The following is a 24896-nucleotide window of genomic DNA, read 5'->3' as shown; positions in this document are numbered from 1 at the left end:
TGAACAAATAAAGTCAATCTGCCTGATTTCAATCTAAACATAGTCTGGCAGTTAACAGTCAATCATCATAAATGGCTGTATTCTCCATAGAATCCACTGACCGACCAACCAGCACTCTCCTCTCAAGCAATCAAAATGTTGGTTTTCGCCTTGAACTGGTGTTTCTGCAAATTGTACTGATGACTGGGTAAAGAGGTCTTTTCCCTGGGATGGGGGTGTCCAAACCTAGAGGGCATAGGTTTAAGGTAAGAAGGGAAAGATTTAAAAGGGACCTAAGGACAACTTTTTTTGTGCAGAGAGTGGTGTGTGTATGGAATGAGATGCCAGAGGAAGTGGTGAAGGTTGGTACAATTGCAACATTTAAAAGGCAATGGGATGGGTACATGAATAGGAAGGTTTTAGAGGAACGTGGGCGAAATACTGGCAAATGGGACTAGATTTATTTAGTATATCTGGTTGGCATGGACGAGTTGGACCGAAGGGTCTGTTTCCGTGCTGTATATCTCTATGACTCTATGAAAGTTTGAACAAAATACAAATTGTCCATTTTCAGCCTAATACTAAGTTGATATTTGTTGCCACCATATTGTTGTATCCCTAGCTTAAAAAATGACCCTTATATTATAGGTACTATCGTACCTCTGGTGCAGAGACACCTTCGCACACAGGTGGTGTTAGTGAGGAATTTAAGGAACGTCATCGACAAAGAGAACGGGATCGTCGAGAACATGGGGTTTATGCATCATCAAAGGACAATGAGAAGGAAAAGAAAAGGGAACGAAGCAGAGACCGTGATTGTGAGTCAAAGAGAGTTTGTATTAAAATTCTAAATATTTCTGTTGGTGTTTAAATGTAGCTGAAGTTAGACTTTTTAATTTTGGGGGCACTGGGATCTTTAAAGAACTCACTTTGGAATTCAATTTTGACATATAATTGAAAGAATGTAATGTTACTTATCAGTGGGCTTGTAGTTTCCAAGATATGGACACTGAGGGAAACTATAATTTTGAGCTTATGTAAAAAGATTTACATAGTAACTAAACATTCATATTAAGTTTTCTAACAATGGTTCATAACTGGACATTTACAGCAATTCTGGATTTTGCTTTGGAAAACTTGTAAACCTCTTTTCCTTAGCTATTCACTGCCAAAGGTTGTTTATCAAATCTGATTTGGTGGCTTTTCTTTGTTTTTATTTTGCAATCATGCTTATCTTTTTCCTTCTTTTTTTTTCATGAAAGATCTTAATAAAAGTTGCAGTCCTCTTTCAAATTAAACTCAAGTTAAATTTCCTATTTTTCACTGATCTTCAACATTCCATATGATCAGTAAACTCTAATTGATAATTATGACAAATTGAGTTTTCTGTATTATATATGCATATGCTGTAAACAGCACTTTGAGTTGTTACTGGGTTGGATTACACATGAAACACTTATGATTTAGGCAGAATATGTTTTTAATATCCAAATATAATCAATTGAAAACATCCATTTTATTTATTTAAAATCAAACATAGAAAACAGGAGCAAGAATAGGCCATTTGGCCCCTTGAGCCTGCTGTGTCGTTCAAATGGTTCATGGTTGATTTTCTACCTCCGTGCATTTTTCATGTGTCATCCACATATCCTTTGCTGTCTCTAATATCTAGAGACCTATTTTGAATATACTTAATGACTGAATTTTCACAACCTCTAAAGTAGAGAATTCCAAAGATTTGGCACCCTGTAAGTTCAAAACCTAAATGGCCTATCTCTTATTCTGATATGATGGCACCTGGTTCTGGACAGCTGACTCTCAGCCAAGAAAAACATCATCCTACATTTATCCTCTTCAGATCTATAAGAATTTTCTTTACTTCAATGATATCACCTCTCAAAACTCTAGAAAAAAATAGGTCCAGGCCTCTCAATCCTCATGAAACAATCCTGTTATCCCAGGGATTAGTTTGGTTAACCTTTGTTGCACTCACTTTATTAGAAAATACATTTTTTCATTGGTGAGAGGACTGAATAAATATACAATATTCCGATATACTCTCAACAATGCTATCTACAACCCACCAAGATATCTTTACTCCTGTACTCAAATCCACTTACAATAAAAGTTAACATATCATCGCCTTCCTTGTTATTTGCTATACCTGCATATTAGCTTTGTGATTTATGAACAAGGTTGTGCAGTTTGTTTTGGGAATCAACACTTTTGAACTCTCACCATTTAGGAAATGAATTGCATTTCTGTTTGTCGCATTTGGTGTGATTCCAGATGAAATTATCACTGGACAAGTCAGATCTTAGATAAAAATTGGCTTGATAGATTGTGTTTTGTTTGTTTATGGTGTTAACAGGGTAGTCTTTTCCTGAAACATAAACATCCAATGTTGTAGATTTGTTCTAACAATACAAAAAGAAGTTTATTACACATAAGAAATCAAGATAAAATAAAATAACTGAACTGCTTACATGTAATACAAGTTTAAAGATTTTGAAATGCATGGTAATCTACAATTTTCACTAATCCCAAAAGCATCCTGTTACAGGACCCAGCCACCACCTTTCTCATGTTAGTTTAATTTCCCTTTTGAGAGAATCTGATTGCAACTCCTTTGATTTATCATATGTGCTCATTCAAACATCTTTTAATTATCAAAAAGCATTACCTGCTTCCTAATTTTATTAGGTTTCAGGTCTATTGGCTGGACACAACTAGACAATAATCCCTTAATCCAGTGGACGAGTTGACTAATGAGTAAACGTTTGATAAAAATAGAAATTGCTGTAAAAGCTCAGCACGTCAGGCAGCATTTATGGAGAGAAATCAGAGCTACTGTTTTGGGTCGAGTGGCCCTTCCACAGAACTGATATTGGGAAAATGTTGGTTTATGTGCAGAATGTAGATTGTGGGGGGGGAACTAAGGAATAAATGCTCGGTGCGGATAGAGTCCAAAGAAAGAGAAGAACAGTTGGTCAGACAAAGGAGTGGATAATGATCTGGCTCGGACAGTGAATAGCTATTAATGGGGACTGTTAGTAGCTAACTATGGGTGGTGTGCAAAAGCAGATTATCTGATAACAAGGCCTGGTTTGTGGGGGTTGGGCTACGGACATGGAAGAGCTCAAACCCTAATGTTATTGAACTCAATATTAAGTCTGGAAGGCTGCAGGTTCCCAAGTGGAAAATGAGGTGCTATTCTTTCAGCTTGCCCAGGGCTTTGCTAGAGCATTGCATCAAGCTTGAGACATTGACGTTGCCAGGGAACAGGGTGGTGTGTTGAAGTGGTAGGCAATTGGAAACAGAATACAAGTGTTCTGTGAAGCGGTTGTTCAGTCTCCACTTTGTTTCCCCAATGTAGAGCACATTGTGAGCAGTAGACTTGATAGTGTGAAACGCAAGTAAAGCGTTTTAAGGGGACCTCTTGAACAGATACCCCCAGACTGCACCTGTCTTTTAGACATTGCACTTGCCATTGTTCATCTTTTATTCCAAGCTTTGAATCAATGGTCTCTCAGCCTCCACATCTCCAAGTTTTCAATTTAATGAAACAAAACAATTGTATTGCAGTGACTTCAAGCTTAAAGCCATTCTGGATAAACAGTAAAAGTTGACCATGTGTTATAACTGAAGATCCAGAGAGATCTGAATAGACTACAGAGAGGATCATTGCAGTAATATTAATTCCCTTGTCTTTTAAACCTGGCAGCTACTGTACCTTACTAAACCCCTTAGGGTAATTACCAGTCTAAGTCCATCTGTGAAGAAAATTGATGTCTGAGAACAAAGGCCACACATGCTTAACTTTGTAACTGTCTGAACATTTATCTCTGCAGGGAATCTGGCAAAAAATTCTGATATCTGACTCCATCAATTTGACTCCATCTGAACTGCAATTCTAAGTGTAAAATATTCCTTAATGGGTCCAGAACAATGGTAACCTTCAAAGCCACTTCAAATGTGTGAACTACAAACTAATCTTTTGGTTTACAGGTTTTCAAAGCACATTAATCTTCCCTACCTGTGTTTTTTCTTGAGCGGACACATTGAGTCATTTTTAAAAAATTTGTTCAGGGAATGTAGGCATCTTTGGTTTGACCAGCATTTCTTGCCCATCCGTAATTGTTAAGAGTCAACTACATTACTGTGGGTCTGTGGTCACATATAGGTCAGGCCAGATAAGGACGACAGATTTGGTTCCTTAAAGGGTGAGGAAAACACATGCTTTCTTTTTCTTGACAATTAATATGTTTTCATTCCTAAAACTACACTGGTTACAGTCAGTAAAAGAAAGGACACTGGATTTTCATTCTCTCCCAAGCATGTCTATAACAGTGACTATAAGTCATGACGGTGATTTACTTATTTATTTGCCCTGAAAGTCTAATGCCACATCACTCATTCACTCTCACACATGCAGATATGCTATCAAGGAAGTATACATGTACAGAGGATAGTGCATTTTTACAAGTTATAAACAAAATGATAATCTGTAATTCAAGTGATTGGCTCATCTTGGAAGCCTATGATGCAGGCCTGTAAAGTAATTGAGTGCATTTAGCCAGAGTCGTATATACCAGAATCACTGCAACTTTGTTAGGAGGACATGGAACTTCTACAGATTGCGAAATTAGTTACTTATGGTCCTGTTACCGGAAAGTTAGTTTTCTGCATTAGAGGATTTGAAAAGGAACAGGTTTGGAGACCCTTCGGGGGTGTTGTCTAGAGGTCTTAAGGCATGGACATCTTGCCTGTTTCACTGCAGTTGCTTTAGTGTCATTCTGCAGAAAACACTTAAAGATTAAAAGGGAAGCCAACATGATAGCCTTACCATATGAGTTCTCACAGTTCCCTTTTCAAATATAGTGTTCATTGAGCAATGAAAGCCTGTATTATTATTTGAATATATTCAAATTGGGTGTTTGAGATTATTATTATTTTGGTTTCAAAAACATGCATTCAAGTTAGTAAACACCTTTTGGATTGTTTCAGGAGATGGAAATTGACATCCCCAGTCTGGACTGTGTATTTTGTCTTGACGGGACAAATGCAGCAATTTCTGAATCCACAGACGAGAGTCCAGTGACTCTCTGGTCATCTTCATAACCTATCAGTGTGCAGTTTAAAAAAGGTCAATTTCAGAAGGTTCCTTAATAAGAACAGTTTAAAAGTTATGGAATATGACCCTGTTTGACTATAAGAGCTTATGCCCAAACATCGATTCTCCTGCTCCTCAGATGCTGTCTGACCTGCTGTGCTTTTTCAGCAGTACGCTCTTGACTCTGATCTCCAGCATCTGCATCCTCACTGCCTCCTAGCCACCTAACTAAAAAAAATTTGCTTCTATCTTAGTTGTAGAGCAAGATACAGCAAATTAACTTGCTTCTTCCAGTGCAGCTAATTTGTTTTGTTCTTCCTAGATGATCGAGAGTGGAGTAAGTCCAGTTCCTCTAGGAACAAGGACAGAGACAGATCAGAGCGCAGTGAAAGAGGGTACAGAGACAATTGCTCAGATCGAAGTAGAAGCAACAGAAAAGATGAACCAAGCACACCTAAGCACAGATTAAAAGGTAAATGCAAGTTAGTTTTCTGTACTGAATGATTGAAACAAAAACAGAAATTGCTAAAGAAACACAGCAGGACTGGCAGCATCTGTGGAGAGAAAGCAGAGTTAACATTGCAAGTTCAGTAACTCTTTGTAATATTAACTTTGCTTTCTCTCTCGAGATACGGCCAGTCCTGCTGGATTTCCCCAATTTGTTTTGTTTCAGATTTCCAGTTACCACAGTACTTTTTGTTTCATTAAATGTATGAAATTTTGATTATATTGCTGGCGACACAGGTACAGGTTTGACGTCACTGGATTTTTATTGATTAGCTAATCTAATGGCTGCGCTTCCTCATTCAGCGTAGCACGCGTGAAGGGATCTTTGGGAAATTAGCAGTGATGCGTAAAATTACTAGAATATGTGCTTAGGAACAGGTTTTTCAGCCCAACCAATTTACGTAGGTGTTTTTGTTTCACTTGACGTCTTGCCCTACTCCAAGCTTTTCACAAAGAGTTGTCAGCATCACCCTTTATTTCTTTCTCCCTATTTGCTTATCTGGTTCCTCTTAAATGCATCCAGACAATTTGCTTCGATCACTTCCCACCACATTGAATTTCACTTTCGCAGTACTACCTGGAAAGAGAGGCTTCTTCTGAATACCCCATTTGTTTCCTTGATGATTATGTTAGTAGTCTCTAGATACTTTTCATCCTCACCTCTTAATAAAGATTACTAACAAAATATTTAGAAAAGAATGGGAAAATTAAACATCATCGACATGCAATTATGGAAGGGAAAACATGTTTAACAAGTTTGTTATAATTTTGTGAGGATAGCATAGATGAAGGAGAGCCAATGGATGTGATGTGTTGGATTTTCAGAAGGCTTTTGATAAGCTCCCACACAAGAGGTGAGTAAAGAAAGTTATAGCGCATGGAATTTGGGCGATAATACTCGTTTGGATTGAGGCAAGCACAGAGAATGCTGGAGAAAATCAGGTTTGGCTGTGTTTGTGGCGAGAGAAGTAGTGTTAATGTTTCAAGTCCTATATAACACTTCCTCAGAACAGTTCTGTTCTCCACAGATGATGCCAGATACCTGCTGAGTTTTTCTAGCATTCCCTGTGCTTATGTCAGATTTCCAGCAAACACAGTATTTTGCTTTTATTAGCATGGATTGAGAATTGGTTAATAGACAGAAAGCAGAGAATAAGCAGATCATTCTCAGAAAAGTACACTGTTACTAGAGGGGTACGACAGGATAAGTACAATTTGTATAAGTAAATTTAGATGTGAGGACCAATTATGATTTTACAAATTGGCTGATGATACCAAACTGTGAAAGAGTGTAAATTTACGTAAGAAAGCATGGATACTTCATGAAGTTCAGTTTAAGGTGAGAGAAGAAAGGTATGAAAGGGACCTAAAAGGCAACTTTTTCACGCAGAGAATTGTGTATGGAATGTGCTGCTAGAGGAGGTGGTAAAGGATGGTACAATTACAACATTTAAATGGTATCTGGATGGGTGCATGAATAGGAAAAGTTTATAGGAATGCTGGCAAATAGTGCTAGATTAATTTAGAATATCTGATCAACATGGATAAGTTGGACAGAAGGGTCTATTCCTGTGCTGAACATCTCTATGACTGTGTGACTTGGGCAGGCTGATTGAATAAACAGGTGGAATATAATGCAAATCAGTGTGAAACTAATCACTTTGGTAGAAAAATCCAAAAGATAAAATATTTCACAAATGGTGCCACGTTTAGAAGCCTGTGTCCAAAGGGATTTGGGTATCTTTGTCCATGAGCCGATAAAAATGATCATGCAAGTGCCTTTAGCAAGTATGTAGGCAAACAGCATATTGGCTTTCATTTCAAGGGGATTTAAGTTAGGAAATAAAGATGTCTTATTATAGTTATGGCGGCACGGTGGCACAGTGCTTAGCACTGCTGCCTCACAGCACCAGACCCGGGTTCAATTCCCGCCTCAGGCAACTGTCTGTGTGGAGTTTGCATGTTCTCCCTGTGTCTGCGTGGGTTTCCTCCAGGTGCCCCAGTTTCCTCCCACAGTCCAAAGCTGTGCAGGTTAGGTGAATTGGCCATGCTAAATTGCTCATAGTGTTAGGTGAAGGGGGAAATGTAGGGGAATGGGTCGGGAGGGGTTGTTCTTCGGGGGGTCGATGTGGACTTGTTGGGCCGAAGGGCTTGTTTCCACACAGCAAGTAATCTAATCTAAGTAATCTATCACCTGATGAAGGAATGTCGCTCCGCAAGCTAGTATGCTTCCAATTAAACCTGTTGGACTATAACCTGGTGTTGTGTGACTTTTAACTTTGTACACCCCAGTTCAACACCGACATCTCCAAATCATAACCTAAGTTATGTAGAGTCTTGGTAATACCTCATCTGGAGTATTGTGCACAGTTATTGTCTCCTTATCGAAGGGAGGATATAGTTGCTGTCGAGAGAGTTCTGTGGAGGTTCAGAAGGTTCATACTTGGGATGGCAGGATATTCTTTGAGAAAACTAGGTCTGTATTCCCTAAAGTTTAAAAGATTGAGAAGTGGTCTTGTTGAAACTGGTTAAATCCATACAAGGCATAACAGGTTGGATAAGAATAGGTTGTTCCCTCTGGCTTGGATGAGAGTTTAATCTCTATTGCCACACAGTGGTATGTAGCTGATTGTAGCATGCGTTACTAAGCATTCGTGGGATGGAGCAATAGTCATATATTCAGGCTATCCAAGCAGAAGAAAGTGAGGACTGCAGATGCTGGAAATCAGACTTGAGAATGTGGTGCTGGAAAAGCACAGCAAGTCAGGCAGCATCCGAGGAGCAGGAGAATCAAAGTTTTGGGCATAAGTCCTTCATCAGGAGGGCTTATGCCCGAAACATCAATTCTCCTGCTCCTCAGATGCTGCCTGACCTGCTGTGCTTCTCCAGCATCACACTGTCAAGACAGGTTATTCAAGCAGCCAATCATACTAAAATACTTTCACCTTTACACAATAATAGAAACTATTAGCGTTGAAATGTTGTACCTTGCAAGAACAGTGTCGAGAGTGTGGTGCTGGAAATGCACAGCAGGTCAGGTAGCATCCAAGGAATAGGAGAATCAACGTTTCAGGTAATAGCCCTTCATCTTGAATGAGGCTTGTGGTTGGGGTTGACAGATAAATGGGAGGGCATGGGATTGGGGAGGTAGGTGGGAAAGTAATAGGTGGATGAAAGTGAGGGAAAAGGTGATAGGTCAGAGGGGGCAGTGAGGATGGGTCAGGGGGGCGGTGCAGAGCTGGAGGCTTGGGACTGGGATAATGTAGGGGGAAGGGGAAATGAGGAAGCTGTTGAAATGTACATTTATCCAATGTGGTTGCAGGGTCCCAAGGCGGAATATGAGGCATTCCTCCTCCAGGTATTGGGGGTAATGGTTTGGCAGTGGAGGTGGCCCAAGACATGGATGTCCTTGATGGAGTGGGAGGGGGAGTTGAAGTGTTCAGCCACAGGGCAGTGGAGTTGGTGGGTACGGATGTCCCAGGGATGTTCTCTGAAACGATCCGCAAGAAGATGTCCTGTCCCCCCGATGTGGAGGAGACCACACCTGGTGCAACGGATGCAGTGGATAGCATTGGTAGAGGTACAGGTGAATTTTTGACGGGTGTGGAAGGATCCCTTGGGGCCTTGGTTGGAGGTGAGGGGAGTGATGTGGGCGCAGGTTTTGCACTTCCTGCGGTGGCAGGGAAAGGTGCCAGGAATCGGATGTGGGCTGGTGGGGATGTGGATCTGACGAGAGAGTCGCGGAGGGAATGGTCTTTTCGGAATGCTGATAGGGGTTGGGAGAGAAATGTACCTCTGGTGGTGGGGTCCGTTTGGAGGTTGCGGACGTGGCGGAGGATGATGCGTTGTATGCGGTGGTTGGTCGTGTGGAAGTTGAGGACCAGGGTTTTCTGTCCTTGTTGCGTTGGGAGGGGTGGGATTCAAGGGCAGTGGTGCGTGAAGTGGAGGAGATAGGCTGGAGGGCATCGTCAACCATGTGGGAAGGGAAGTTGCAATCGTGGAAGAAGGAGGCCATCTGGGACTTTGAGATGAAATTGGTCTTGCTGGGGATATAAACGGTGGAGGCGGAGGAATTGGGAATAAGGCAAGTCGTTTTTACAGGAGGTAGGGTGGAGGAAGTGTAGTCTAGAAGCTGTGGGAGACGGTGGGCTTGTAGTATATGTCTGTGGTTAGTCGGTCGCCAGAGACATTGCTGGAAAGGTCCAGGAAGGGGAGGGAGGTTGCCGAGATGGTCCAGGTGAATTTGAGGTTGGGGTGGAAGGTGTTGGTAAAGTTACTGAAATGTTCAACCTCCTCATGGGAGCACGAGGCTGCACTGATAGTCGTTGATGTCGTGGAGGAACAGGTGGGGGATAGTGCCAGTGTAACTGCGGAAGATGGAGTGTTCCACATATCTGACAAACAGGCATGCAAAGCTGAATCCCGAGTGGGTGCCCATGAATGTCCCTTTGGTTTGGAGGAAGTGGAAGGATTGGAAGGAGAAGTTGTTGAGGATGAGAACCAGTTCAGCCAGACAGATGAGGGTATCGGTGGAAGGGTACTGGTTTGGACAGTGTGAGAGTAAGAAAGGAGGGCTTGGAGACCTTCGTCGTGATGGATCGATGTGTACAGGGACTGTATATTGACTACACCACTTCTGAGATTACTGTGTGCCCACCCTCACCTGTGGAGGTGCAGGTGAATTTGAGGCGGATATGGAAGGATCCCTTGGGGCCTTGGAGGGAAGTAAGGGAGGGAGGTATGGGCGCAAGTTTTGCATTTCTTGCGGTTGCAGGGGAAGGTTGGGTTGGTGGGGGGGTGTGGACCTGACGAGGGAGTCACGGAGGGAGTGGTCTTTTCGGAACGCTGATAGGGGAGGAGAGGGAAATATATCCCTGGTGGTGGGGTCCGTTTGGAAATGGAACTTCCCTCCAAGGCCCCAAGGGATCCTTCCATATCCACCACAAATTCACCTGCACCTCCACACACATCATTTATTGCATTCGCTGCACCCGATGTGGCCTCCTCTATATTGTGGAGACAGGCTGCCTATTTGCGGAACGTTTCAGAGAACACCTCTGGGACACCCGGACCAACCAACCCAACCACCCCGTGGCTCAACACTTCAACTCCCCCTCCCACTCCACCAAGGACATGCAGGTCCTTGGACTCCTCTATCACCAGACCATAGCAACATGGCGGTTGGAGGAAGAGCGCCTCATCTTCCGCCTAGGAACCCTCCAACCACAAGGGATGAACTCAGATTTCTCCAGTTTCCTCATTTCCCCTCCCCCCACTTTGTCTCAGTCAAATCCCTCGAACTCAGCACCGCCTTCCTAACCTGCAATCTTCTTCCTGACCTCTCCGCCCCCACCCCAACTCGACCTATCACCCTCACCTTGACCTCCTTCCACCTATCGCATTTCCAACACCTCTCCACCAAGTCCCTCCTCCCTACCTTTTTTCTTAGCCTGCTGGACACGCTTTCCTCATTCCTGAAGAAGGGCTCATGCCCGAAACGTCGATTCTCCTGCTCCTTGGATGCTGCCTGACCTGCTGCGCTTTTCCAGCAACACATCTTCAGCTCTTCATTTCCCATGTCAATGTTACAACCTTAAAATTTCACAACAGCTTTTTCTTGAAAGGTAGGAGAAAGTGAGGACTGCAGATGCTGGCAATCAGAGTCAAGTATGTGGTGCTAGAAAAGCACAGCAGGTCAGGCTTCATCCAAGGAGCAGGAGAATCAACGTTTTAGTTGGGATAATGTGGGGAGAGGGGAAATGAGGAAGCTGTTGAAATGCATATTTATCCCATGTGGTTGCAGGGTCCCAAGGTGGAATATGAGGCATCCCTCCTCCAGGCGTTGGGTAGTAATGGTTTGGTGGTGGAGGCGGCCCAGGATATGCATGTCCATGACAGAGTGGGAGGGGAGTTGAAGTGTTCAGCAACGGGGCGGTGGGGTTGGTGTGTGCAGGTGTCCCAGAGATGTTCTCTGAAATGATCTGCAAGAAGGTGTCCTGTCTCCCCGACGTAAAGGAAACCACATCGGGTGCAACGGATGCAGTGGATGACATTGATAGAGGTGCAAGTGAATTTCTGATTGACATGGAAGGATCCCTTCGGGCCTTGGTTGGAGGTGTGGATGCAAGTTTTGCACTTCCTGCGGTGGCAGGGAAAGGTGTCAGGAATGAGGTGTGGGCTGATAGGGGGTGTGAATCTGACGAGGGAGTCGCGGAGGGAATGGTCTTTTCAGAACGCTAATATGGATGGGGAGGAAAATATATCTCTGGTGGTGGGGTCCGTTTGGAGGGTGCGGAAGTGGTGGAGGATGATGCGCTGTATGCGGAGGTTATGGGTCGAAGTTGAGGACCGGGGGCTTCTGTCCTTGTTGCATTGGGAAGGGTGGTGTTCAAGGGCGGTGGTGCATGAAGTGGAGGAGATGCAGAAGGGATCGTCAATCACGTGGGAAAGGAAGTTATGATCGTGGAAGGAGGAGGGCACCTGGAACTTTGAGGTGGAATTGGTCATCCTGGGAATAGATGCGGCGAAGGCGGAGGAATTAGGAATAAGAGATTGCATTTTTATAGGAGGTAGGGTGAGAGGTGGTGTCGTCTAGGTAGCTCTGGGAGACGGTGGGCTTGTCATATATGTCTGTGGCTAGTCGGTCGCCAGAGAGAGTGATAGAGAGGTCCAGGAATGGGTAGGAGGTTGCCAAGATGGTCCAACACACCCCATCCACCTGGACATTCTGTGCTGTGGATGGGAGATCCCCAAAGGTGATAAGGTTGTGGGTCGTCTGGGAGATGACGGTTTGGAGGTGAGGTCATGATCAAGGAGAGTCAGTAGTAGGAGGTGTCTGCGAGTTGGCACCTTGCTTCAGCACTGTAGAGGTCAGTGCGCGACACTATTACTGCACTACCCTAGTCTGCGTGGTTGATGGTGAGGTTGGGGTTGGAGTGGAGGAAGTGGAGGGCTGTGCGTTGTGAGGGCAAGAGGTTGGAGTGGGTGAGGCACTTGGATAGGTTGAGGTGGCAGTTTGAAATGAAGAGGTCAAGGGCGGGTAACAGGCCAGCATGGGGTGTCCAGGTGGATGGGCTGTGTTGAAGGTGGGAGAAGGGGTCCTCGGTGGGTGGACGGGTGTCTTGGTTAAAAAAAAAAGTAGGGACGGATGCGGAGGTGGCAGAAGAAATGTTTAAGGTCGCAGCGTGTGTCGAACTCATTAATCTGGGACCATAGAGGGATAAAGCTGAGGTCTTTACTGAGGACTAAACGTTCATCCTTAGTGAGGGGGAGGTCTGGGGGAATGGTGAAGACACGGCAGGGATGGAAGCTAGGACCTGGAGCGGGGCTGGAGTTCGAGGTGGGGGCAGAGACAGTTGCTAGAGTGTGAGTGGTTATAGGGTCTGTAGTGATGTCACCAACTGAAGTGATGCCCACAAAGGGGACGGATGTAGTGCTTATGGGTGTGTTAACAGGGGTGAAAGTGGCATCATGGGCGGCAAGGGCAATGTTACTGGAGGGTACTCAGCTGCTGACAACATTGGCGGCAGAAGTGACGTCAACGATACATCCTTCCAGGGGGACGCAAGTGACATTCAAGGTAGGTAACACGTCTGTGCTGGTGAATCTAGCCGTGCCAGTGGATCCTGCAGCGGTAGTCCTCTCTGTAGTCGCGAAGGTAGTTGGGCACACAATAATCTCAGAAGTGGTGTAGTCAATATACAGTCCCTGTACACATCGATCCATCACGACAAAGATCTCCAAGCCCTCCTTTCTTACTCTCACACTGTCCCAACCAGTACCATTTTCTGCTCTGATCTCCAGCATCTGCAGTCCTCACTTTCTTCATGGGAAATGAAGATACAAGGTAAAGTGCTTGAAATATGTTTAATTACTGTATATATTCAAGCAAAAGTCAGTCTTGTAAAAGTAAACACCTATATGGACCAAAAAATCTGGACATTTCCATATATCTCATATAAAAGTCAACTCTAGTTCTTCACGGAAAAGCAGATCAACATTTGTGAATCAAGGTATAATTCTGTACATAAGTGTTACATTGATGAAATGAATTTTCTTTTGTGCTGTTATGTGTTTTGATGTACAATTTGCACCAATTTGGTGCGAAAGTTTAAGACGCATCAAATCAAAGTCAGATGACAACCTCCCTATGTGTGCAGCTCAGCTTACTGTAATTCCTTGTTTTTTTTTCTTTATTTATTTTGAGGTCAATTGGACTTTTACTAATGATATGGCATTTTGAACCGTGGCATGAATTGCAGCCCCTCAAAAGTAGTATCCATGTAATAGTCGACCCCAAACATTTAATCCTAAAAAAGTCTAAAAGGCTTTACTTTTACATGTGTACATATGCTATTGTTAAACAAAGAATCATCTTAAAAAAATCTACTTGATCGTTTTACAGCATTATGCAATTGTAAAATTAGTTTCACAGGCCCAGTTCTTTTGTTGTTAAATTTTATTAATTGCAGTTAAAACCGCAGTTATATTTGATTGAACTTTTTATGGGATTTTGAATGAGGAAGTGCGACTGGTAAAGTTGACATTCTCAATGATTTCAGCATTGCTGGCTCTGGTGGCACTTGGGGGTGGGTGCTGTTGGAACTCAAAGACGTTCCAGGTCAAACCCCAGTGAGAGACTACAACCTCAAATATTTTTGCATTTATCTGCTTATGCTGGGCATCCTGAACCTGTACTTAATTTTGAAGGAGTAATGATGGCAAATATTGACAGTTTGCTGTTAAACACTAAATCTGACCCTCAGTTTGAATTAACAAAAACTTGCACAGTTTTAAAGACCTCTATTAGATCATCTCTCAACCTTTACTTTTCAAGAGATAAAAGACCCATCCTTTTCATCATCATCTTATTGATTTTTTTTTGCATCCACTGTCTGGTCTCGGTATACATTTTACAATGTGGTAACAGAATTGCTCTACAAGTGCATTGTATCCCTTCTCAGCTTTTCAGTTCTGTCCCTGGAGAAAATAGCTCCAGCATCTGATTTGCTTTTTTTTTGGCCTCATTAACTATATTCCTGCTTTTACAAATTTGTGTATTTGTAGTTCCAGATTGTAATATTTGACCTTATTGTTGTTAGGGAGTCAGAGTCCGACAGCACGGAGACAGACCCTTCAGGCCAAACTTCTCCATGCCAACTAAAATCTCCGTCCATGCTAACCCCATTTCCCTGCACTTGGCCCATGTCCTTCTCAACCTTTCCTATCCATGTGTTTGTCCAAATGCCTTTTAAATATTATTAATGTATCCGCCTCAATGACTTCTGCTGGCAGCTCATTCCATATGTGTATCAAACTCTGTGTAAAAAAGTTGCCCCTCAGGTTCCCTTTTATTCTTTCCCATCTAACCTTAAACTGATGCCTTCTAGTTCTTGATTCCCCCACTCTGCGAAAAAGACTGAGTGCATTCACTCCATCCATGCTTCTCATGATTTTATAAGCTTCTATAATATCCCCCCCTCAGTCTCCCACGCTTTAAAGAAAAAAGTTGTAGTTTGTCCAACCTCTCCCTATAATTCAGGCCATTGGGTCCTGGCAACATCTTTGTAAATTACTTTTGCATTCTTTCCAATTTAATAACATCCTTCCTATAGCAAAGTGACCAAAACTGAACACAATATCCAAGTGTGGCTTCACCAAATCCTGTACAACTACAACATAACTTCCTAATTTCTGTACTCGGTGCCCTGACTGATGAAGGCCAGTGTGCCAAAAGCCTTGTTCATTGCCTTGCTTATCTGTGACTCCACTTTCAGAAAACCATGCACCTGAACTCCATAGTCCCTCTGTTCCACTACACTCCATAAGGCCCTACCATTCACCATGAAACTCCTACCTTGATTTGACTTTCAAAAATGTAAAACCTCATACTTATCTATATTAAACTCCATTTGCCATTTCTCGGCCCACATCTCCAGCTGATCAAGATCCTGTTGCAGTTTCTGAAAATCTTCCTCATTGTCCAAAATGCTTATATTAGTGACATCTGCAAACTTACTAATCATGCCTTGAATATTCCCATTGATATAGATAACAAACGGCAATGGGCCCAGCACAGACCCTGAGGCACACCACTAGTCACAGGCCTCCAGTCCGACAAACATCCTTCCACTATTACCCTCTGCTTTCTACCATCAAGCCAAATATTTATCCATTTTGCCAGCTCTCCTTGGATTCCATGCGATCTGACTTTCCAGAGCAGCCTACCTTTTGGAACTTTATCAAAGGCCATACTGAATTCCATATAGACTATGTCTACTGTTCTGCCCTTATCAACTTTCCTGGTCACTTAATCAAAGAGCTCTAACAAATTTGTGAGGCATGATCTCCCACACACAAAGCCATGCTGACTACTCCTAATCTAACCCTGTCTTTACAAAATGCAAAGGTGTTGAAATTCGTCAGCCAATTATATTGCCTTTTTGCAGATTTATGAACTTGTTGCAGTACTCTTCAGTATTGACTATTCTTTCCATTCCATTTTATATTACTTGATGTCTGTGGGATCCCAAAATCATCCATTCTGATCACTATCTTTTATCCTAGCTAACTGTCTGTTCTGTTACTTATCACCTGACACTACATGCTCTATTTGTATCCTGATAGTCTGGGCCAAAACCGAGAACAAATTATTTGCACCAAGCCCTTTAAAATAGAAAGGTATGTAGCATGAGCAAGTGCTCGTTTCACTGGAGAGCTATGAAAAGACTGGAGCCGTAGTTTCATTTATTTTGTATCACATTGAAATCACCTTGTTTTATAGATGCTCTTACTCCTTCTCGATCTAGCTGGGATGATGATGACAGTGGAATTGCAAGTCAGTATACTCATCGATCTCAGTGGGAGTCTCCATCTCCTACTCCCTCACAAAGGGATTCAGATAAAAGTGAAAGAAGTTATCGCAGTTCAGCTCGTGACACTGAGAGGCGTGATAAAGAAAGGTAGGTGAAAAATAAATGTGGAAGAGCAAATTAGATGCTCTTTAAAAATAGATACATAGAAAAGTACAATTTCCAACTATCTTGAAGAGAAATTAGATTAGATTAGATTACTTACAGTGTGGAAACAGGCCCTTCGGCCCAACAAGTCCACACCGCCCCGCCGAAGCGTAACCCACCCTTACCCCTACATCTGCATCTACCCCTTACCTAACACTACGGGCAATTTAGCATGGCCAATTCACCTGACCTGCACATCTTTGGACTGTGGGAGGAAACCGGAGCACCCGGAGGAAACCCACGCAGACACGGGGAGAACGTGCAAACTCCACACAGTCAGTCGCCTGAGGCGGGAATTGAACCCGGGTCTCTGGCGCCGTGAGGCAGCAGTGCTAACCACTGTGCCACTAGAAATGTTGCATTTAAAAATGCTATTGCTAAAATTAATATTGTTGCCAAAAAATCTGGCACATCCAGCACTCAATTATTATCGACTGAAATAATAGAGCAAAAGAGAATTTTTCAAAAGTCAGAAATTTAGATAGCTCGCTACTTTAATGAATCAATTTAAAGCATGTTCCCATGGCATTTGAATAACCAACTGAAGCACATAAACCAGATAGGTCCTGAGTCTGTACTCCAATCTGTTAAGTCAGTTGATACTAGGTAGACTATAGGCAGTTGCTTTCACTGTCTTTGAAACAATATTCCTGATTGTGAAAGATCATATCAGGCAGACTCAGGAAAACTGTGCAAAATGAATGTGGAATTGCAGTGGAATCTTAAAGAAGGAATGGGAGAATGTTGGTTTTAAAAAAAAGGAAATATTAAGCAAAACAAGTTGCTCTCTGTTTTAAACAGTTCAGTGTTCATTGGTAATCTTTGAGCATTGCTGCAGCCCTTTATTCTCAATATGTTCCATACAACTTTTAATATATTTAATTCAGGTTCAAGCACTTAGCAAGAATATTTTTCTATTTGGTAAATCTACACAATTCATCATGCCATCGAAGGAACATTTACATCCAATATGAAATTTTAGGAAGAATCATAAATGACCATTTAGTTGTTAATGCTGTAGTTATTGTCCTAGATAATGATGTATTGATATAGTTAGAAATTTGCATATGAGAAGTTCCTCAATGAAAATTTGGCAATGAATTGTAGTCTCTTTGATCTTGAGATATGAAAACTGACGAATCATGTTTCTCTTTGACAATTAAGGTTTATGACCAAACCAAAAAGTTTTGTGACTTGTTCTGAGAATTAAGTCAACATCATGCCTTGTATTTTAAATAGGAGTTTGCTTTGTTCAGATCTAGAAGGAATCATTATGAAGAGGATACACCTCTGCCAACACCATCGTATAAATACAATGAGTGGGCTGATGATAGAAGGCATTTGGGGGCGACGCCGCGTCTTTCAAAAGGCAAAGGTACATGTTTTGTCCTGAAATGTTTCCTCCTATTGAAATGTATATTTTTTAAAATGCCAGCATTTTAGTTGTATGTCTGTCTTGATTGAAAGTGGCTTTAAAACATAGAGATTCACAACTCCACTGTCATTCTGGAGGCTGCACTTTCATCTTTCGTGGGAGGTGGGTGGAAAATTTAGCCTGATAACAGTTTAGAAATGTAACAGATTTAGTATTCTGAAGCATTAAAAGTATCAAATGTGCATAAAAGAAATCAGCATGTGGTATTTTGCTTATAAAATTATGTGAATTTGGTGGAAAGAATATATAAAAGATACTTTGGTATTTTCAATGCAAAATTAAAATCTAAAACTTGCAATATGCTTCTTTAATGCTGAAGTAATGGATCACTGTATACTTACAATACTATTTTGCTGTGCTAGATTAAAATGTAACCATTTCCAACATATTCAGGTAAGAAGGAGGAAGGTAAAGATGGCATTTATTTTGAGAATGAAGAGGAACAACGGCAATGGGAGGAAGATCAAAGGGTGAGTCATTATCCTAAATTTTAAATCACTGTTAGAGAAATAGTTTAACAATTCTGTTTATCAGATGAAAAATGTCTATAATGCATCATCCTTTTAAAAAAAAAAATTGCTGGCATTTCAATTTCTACTTTTGTCTAATGGAGAGCAAGAACAGAAAAGTTAGGAGCAGGAGTTGGCCACTGAGCCCCTCAGGCCTACCGTGCCATTCAATAAGATCACAGCTGATCTGCCTCCGGCCTCAAATTCTTGTTCTCTTCATGGTCATCAACTTGATTCTTCAAAACTCTATCTACCTCCTGTTTCAATACTTTCAACAATCTAATGATTCACAACTCTGGGTAGAGAATTCTTACTACTGTCTGACTGAACAAATTCCCATGTATCTCAATTTTAAATGAATATTCTCCGGAGCTATGGCCCCTAGTTCGAGATTCTCTCATTAATGGAAACTTCTTGACTGTCAAGACTCTGCAGAATCTTGCATGTTTCCATATGATAACCTCTTATTCTTCTGAACAATGAAGAGCTAACTTATTTAGCCTTCTTGCTAAGTCAACCCAGGAATTAGTCTGGCGAATTTCTTTTGAAATGCCTCTAATGCAACAACATCCTTTCTTAAATATGGGGACAAAATCTGTACATAATATTCCAGGTGCAGCCTCACCAGTACTCTGTACAGTTGTAACAAGACTTCCCTATTTTTAATCTCCAGCCCCCAAGGGGATAGAGGCCAAAATTTCATTTGTCTTAATAACTCACTATACCCGCAAGCAAACCTTTTGGGTTTCATGCACAAGAATGGCCAGATCCCATTGTGCTGCATTTTTTTGGAGTCTCTCTTCATTTAAATAGTAGTCTACCAAAGTGTATGAACCTACATTTTGCTACACTAAACTGTATAATGTTTTTGTCCATTCACTCAATTTAGCTTTATCCCCTTGCAGATTTCTTATGTACTTGACACAACATGTTCTCCTAGCTATTTTTGTATCACCAAAAAAAAATTGGATCCACTACACTCTGCCCCCACCAGTTCATTAATATAGATATTAATTGAGGCCTGAGGGTTATGGTATTGTACTAGTTGCATCTTTCCAACTGAAAAAAGACATGATAATGCTGACTCTGTCTCTCTCCTAAATGTTAACCAATCGTCAATCCTTGCTAATACATTACCTCAAATAACATAAGTTCCTATCTTGTGCAGTGTTTCATGTAGCACCTTTTCGAATGGTTTCTGAAAATCCAATATGCTACAAATGTTACATCTTTATCGACTCTGCTTGTCATACCATGAAAGAAGAACTGTAGCAAACTTGTCAAACATGATTTCCTTTTCACAATATTGTGTTAATTCACATCAACTCTGTTTGATTACATTAAGATTATCTAAATGTCCTGCTACAACTTTGTTGGGATGATTACATTATTAACAATAATGCTTGGCTAGCTGGCCTATAGTTTCCTGTTTTCTGTCTTCTTCCCTTCTTGAACAGGAGTATTAAATTAGCAGCTTTCCAATTCACTGGAAATCTTTCAGAATTCAGTGATTTCTGGAGTATTTAGACCAATACCTCCACTATCTCTGCAGCCACTTCCTTTAAAAATTTTGGATACAGGCCATCAGGTCCTCGCAACATGTCTTAGTTCAGACCAATTAGTTGTAAAATTCCTAATGTTAAGGATTGGTGATTGACTCTGAACTGAACTATTTGGCAAGCCACTCAGTTCAAGGGCAATTAAGAATGGGCCATTTGCTATGGAATAAATGACTCCATGGCTGTTACGTGACCTTTCCTTCTATTATCATCTTGCTTATCTGTTATCTTTGGAATGTTTATAGTATCCTCCAGCACAAAGACTGTTGCAAAATATTGGTTTCAATTATCTGCCATTTCTCTGTGTCCATTATCAGTTCCCCAGGTGCATCCTCCAAGGTTCCCACACTCACTTTAGCTACTCTTTTTTTTATATACTCTGAGATGCTCTTGCTGTTTGATTTTATATTTTTGGCCAATTTTTCCAGCTTTTTATTAGCTTTTTCGTAATTTGCTGACAGTTCCTAAAAACAAAACATTGTGTGCATTCTATCCTTTTAATTTTTGATTAGATACTGTCCATGACCACTTTTATTTAACTATAGGATTCATTGTTCATCAAGGTCTTCTGAATGATGGAAAAGATGCATACATATGCTATAAATTGCTTCTCAGTAGGAAGAAAATATATATGAAAGATTATCAGATCTCTGAAATGTTGCGAAGCACTCACATATGTTTCATAATTTAGTTCGTAAAGTTATTGATGCTTGCAGAGATAATGTTGACTAAAGCACCGAGGCATCACACCATGTTGGGATTTTTATAACTGTTCTGAAGAAGAGTCACTGGACTAAAACGTTAACTCGGCTTTTTCTTCACAGATGCTGTCAGACTAGCTGAGCTTTCCCAGCAATTTCTGATATTGTTTCTGATTTCCGGCATCCTTAATCCTTTGGGTTTTTTTTTGGAATCTTTTATATCCACTTGAGCAAATATTGAGATGTAAGTTTAAAGTCTTAGCTGAAAGACAACTTAGCACTCCATCAGTAATGTGCCAAGCTGCTAGTTTAAGTCATCTGCTTAAGCCAGTGGAAGCAGCTAGACCAAGAGGGCTTTCACTGAGTGTAAGGCAGGGTGAATTGATGAGTTTGCAAATTTTACACTCTCCATATTGTTGCTCTGAATTCATCCTAGTTTAATTGCCAAGCCTAAAATATTAATCAACAAATCATTTTTAAATGAGCTGTATAGATGTTTGTAGATGAATAAATGCTTTCGAAGTGTGCTTTGTTTTTGTTCTGTTATGCTTCCTTGTTTTGGAAGTGTCTTGTCCATATATGAAACAAACTCTGGAACACTTATCTGTGGATGGTGGTGGAGTACAGGTTTGTGTTAATGTTATCCTTATTCATGTACCCATCAGATGCCTTTTAAATGCTGTAATTGTACCAGTCTCCACCACTTCCTCTGGCAGCTCATTCCGTACACACAGCATCCTCTGCATGAAAACGTTGCCCCTTAGGTCCCTTTAATATTTTCTCCTTTCACCCTAAACCTATGCCTTCTAGTTCTGGATTCTCCCTCCCCAGAGAAAAGACCTTGTCTATTTATTCTATCCCTGCTCCTCATGATTTTATAAACCTCTATAAGGTCGCACCTCAGACCCCAGAGAAAACAGCTCCAGCCTATTCAGCCTCTCCCTAGAGCTCAAATCCTCCAACCCTGGCAACATTCTTGTAAATCTTTGCTGAACCCTTTCAAGTTTCACAACGTCCTTCTGATAGGAAGGAGACCAAAATTGCATGCAATGTTCCAAAAGTGGCTGAATCAGTGTCCTGTACAGCCGCAACATGACCTCCCAACTCCTGCGCTCAATGCTCTGACCAATAAAGGAAGGCATACCAAACACTGCCTTCACTATCCTATCTACCTGCAACTCTACTTTCAAGGAACTATGAACCTGCATTCCATGGTCTCTTGGTCTCACTTATCCCAACTCTGTCTTCTATTAATTCGCCAACCTTTAATCATCCTAGTATGATTACCTCCAACACCAAGGACTCTTGTTCAGTAGCCTAATGTTTGCTATCTTATCAAATACCTCCTGAAAATCCAAATATTTTATATCTTCTGTTTTCCCTTCATCTATAATGCTTGTTATCTTCTCAAAAGTTATAATGCATTTGTCAGGCACGATTTCCTCTTCATGAAGCTGACTGTACTTGACATTTATGAATTTCTTAATTCTCTGCTATTACATCATTTATAATTGATTTCAACAATTTTCCAATAAAAGATCTATAGTTACCTGTTTTTGGTTTTGGCTCCATCCTATTTTAAATAAAGATGTTACATTGGCAATTTCTAATTCTTGGCAAGTTTTCCAGAATGCAACAATTCTTGGAAGATTACTACCAGCTTGTCCACTGCCTCTGTAACTACTTTTAATATATCAGGATTCATTTAGGTCCAGTGGATTCTTGATCTTTATTCCCATTTGTTTTCCTTGCACTTTTTCTCTAGTGGTATTTGTTGTATTTATTTCCTCCCCTTCCTTTTCCTAGTGGTTAATTAGTAAGTTTAGAATTCTGTTGTTGCTTTTTACAAGGTCTGGTGCAAAGTATTTAATCAACTCCTCTGCATTTTTCAGGTTCCCCATCGTAATTTCCCCAGCCTCACTTAAGGTCTCTCTCTTTCTCTCTTTCTTTTTATCTATTTAAAGAAGCCCTTGCTGTCCATCTGAATATGACTTGTAAGTTTACTCTCAAAGTTTATTATTTCTCTTTTTATTATTTTTTGTTTCTTTTAAAAGCTTTCCCTTGTTGTTTGATTTGCCAGGACACATGTCCCAGCATGGTTCAAGTACACTTCATCTCACTGAGCAGCTTCCTTCTACCCCTATACTTGAACCAGTGCGCCACAAACTGAATGCATTCCATTCACAGTAATCTTTGAGCCATGCATTTAACTCTTTGACTTTATTTATCCAGTTTGGACAATCTTCTTGAGCTTCACTGGGGTAGGCAATCCATGCTAGCCCAGCCAGTGACAACCACATGCCTTGAAAGAACAAATTAAGAATTTCCTACATTGCAAATGTAACTACACTTCAAATGTATTTGACTTTCAACTACCTTAGGGTGCCTGGTGATTGTCAAAGATGCTAATGATTTGCAACAGGTAAAATTGAAAATGATGTTCCTGAAAAGTTGTCGTAACTTTATTTGTTGTAACTTGTTTCCTTTGTATCTTATAGCAAGCAGACCGAGATTGGTACATGATGGATGAAGGACATGATGACTTTCACAATCCTCTGGCATATACTTCAGAGGAATATGTGAAGAAACGGGAGCAACTGCTGCAGAAACAGACTCAGAAGAGGATTTCTGCTCAGAAGAGACAAATTAATGAGGTATATGAGATTTTTTTTTCTTCAGCCTCTGAATTTGAAGAAAGCATTCCAGAAGGTAACATGTTAGGTTAAACATATTCAACAGCAATTTCAGGATATGCAAAATTACGTAAATGCCGAAAGAAAGCCTGAGTTGAATTTTAAGGGGACTTCATGCATTACTTACTTGCTATATCTCAGGTGAACTTTATAGTTGAAGTTGTGTTTGTCAGTAAATTATTGATAGTTCTCAAAGGATAACTTATTTTTCATAAACAAGTGTTTTGTCTGGTAGTAGTCATTTTCTCAGGACAAAATAGCTCTTTTTCTTACTGAACTCAACCCCAAATAAAGTACTTAGTCTTTTTCTTTGAATAGGGGCAATATCTGTTTAATTCCTTAATTTTATTGTTTCGGAACAAAATCAACTTCTAGATTTCATAATGCTTGGGAGTTAACTTAACTGATTGCATTAATCTTTTGGGAAATTAAGTGCTGAATATCTAGGCTTCATTTTCTAATATCTGAACCCAGACAATACAGTGATGGAGGAGTCAGAGTGAAACAAAATGCCCTTAATTATTTGCAAGGCCTAGAATTAGGGAAATTTGTCAATTTTCTTTTGATTTCTACAATGGTGCTGTGATATTCAGAAGGAACTTAAAACAAAAAAAAATTTTGAATGTGATTGAAGCTAAAATGGTCAGGATATATAGCCCATCCTCATTACACTGGTGAAGGGACTAGTAGATTCTCTGATAGGAGTAAATCTATCTAGTGAAGGTCTTCCCACAGTGCTGTTCCTTTGGGAGTTCCAGGATTTTGACTTGGTGCCAATGAAGAAACCAATAGCAAAATACCTGTATTTGCAAATGTGATTGAACTTGCTGCATTTCTTGGAGGTGGTGGTATTCCCAATTTGATACTTGCTACAATGACGGCTGAAAGAGCGTTGAAGGTCCTAATGAAGAAACATGGCCTGATTTTGCCTGCTACTCCTCTACTTATGCCTTCATGGTGACAGAAAATAGACTGTGCTCGTTCACATGTTCGTTATAAAATTTGAAGAAATTCTTGTCAATGCATCTTCTACTTTCACTAGCAGTTGTTCCTTGCCACAGCACTCTAGTGTTTGTCTTATTGTGGTGCTGTTGAATATTCCTGCTTAGAATTGGTAGAGTTCTTCTGTATGATACTGTTAATGCTAAGAGCCTGCCTTGTATGGTGTGTAAGCCTTAAATCAGGGAAATTGTTTGTGGACGTAGTTAGCTTGGAGTATTAATAGAAGCACTGATTTGTGGCAACTGTTTGGTGTCATGTTTCATTCTGAAAATAATCTTAATTTTTAAAAAAATATTTTCATTTGGAACTATGATGGTGTGGCCCTTCCGGAGACTTGGATATCACAAAGGCAGGAATAGTAGTTGGATGTTCCAGGTTTT

General features: G+C 40.9%; 1 protein-coding gene across 3 annotated transcripts in view; it reads left to right on the top strand.

Moving 5' to 3' along the window:
• dhx38 (DEAH (Asp-Glu-Ala-His) box polypeptide 38) overlaps positions 1–24896 on the top strand; it is a 133655-nt gene that overhangs the window by 9437 nt on the left and 99322 nt on the right. For all 3 annotated transcript variants that reach the window (XM_072595991.1, XM_072595992.1, XM_072595990.1), the window contains exons 3-8: positions 628–797; positions 5415–5564; positions 16383–16560; positions 17874–17992; positions 18446–18522; positions 23320–23475. In XM_072595991.1, the coding sequence (XP_072452092.1) occupies positions 628–797; positions 5415–5564; positions 16383–16560; positions 17874–17992; positions 18446–18522; positions 23320–23475 (850 nt within the window). The remainder of the gene's footprint in view (positions 1–627; positions 798–5414; positions 5565–16382; positions 16561–17873; positions 17993–18445; positions 18523–23319; positions 23476–24896) is intronic.

This window comes from Chiloscyllium punctatum, chromosome 26 (assembly GCF_047496795.1).
Source record: "Chiloscyllium punctatum isolate Juve2018m chromosome 26, sChiPun1.3, whole genome shotgun sequence".
Classification (NCBI taxonomy): domain Eukaryota; kingdom Metazoa; phylum Chordata; class Chondrichthyes; order Orectolobiformes; family Hemiscylliidae; genus Chiloscyllium; species Chiloscyllium punctatum.
The sequence above is the reverse complement of the archived record's forward strand: the minus strand, read 5'-3'. Positions and strand labels throughout refer to the sequence as shown.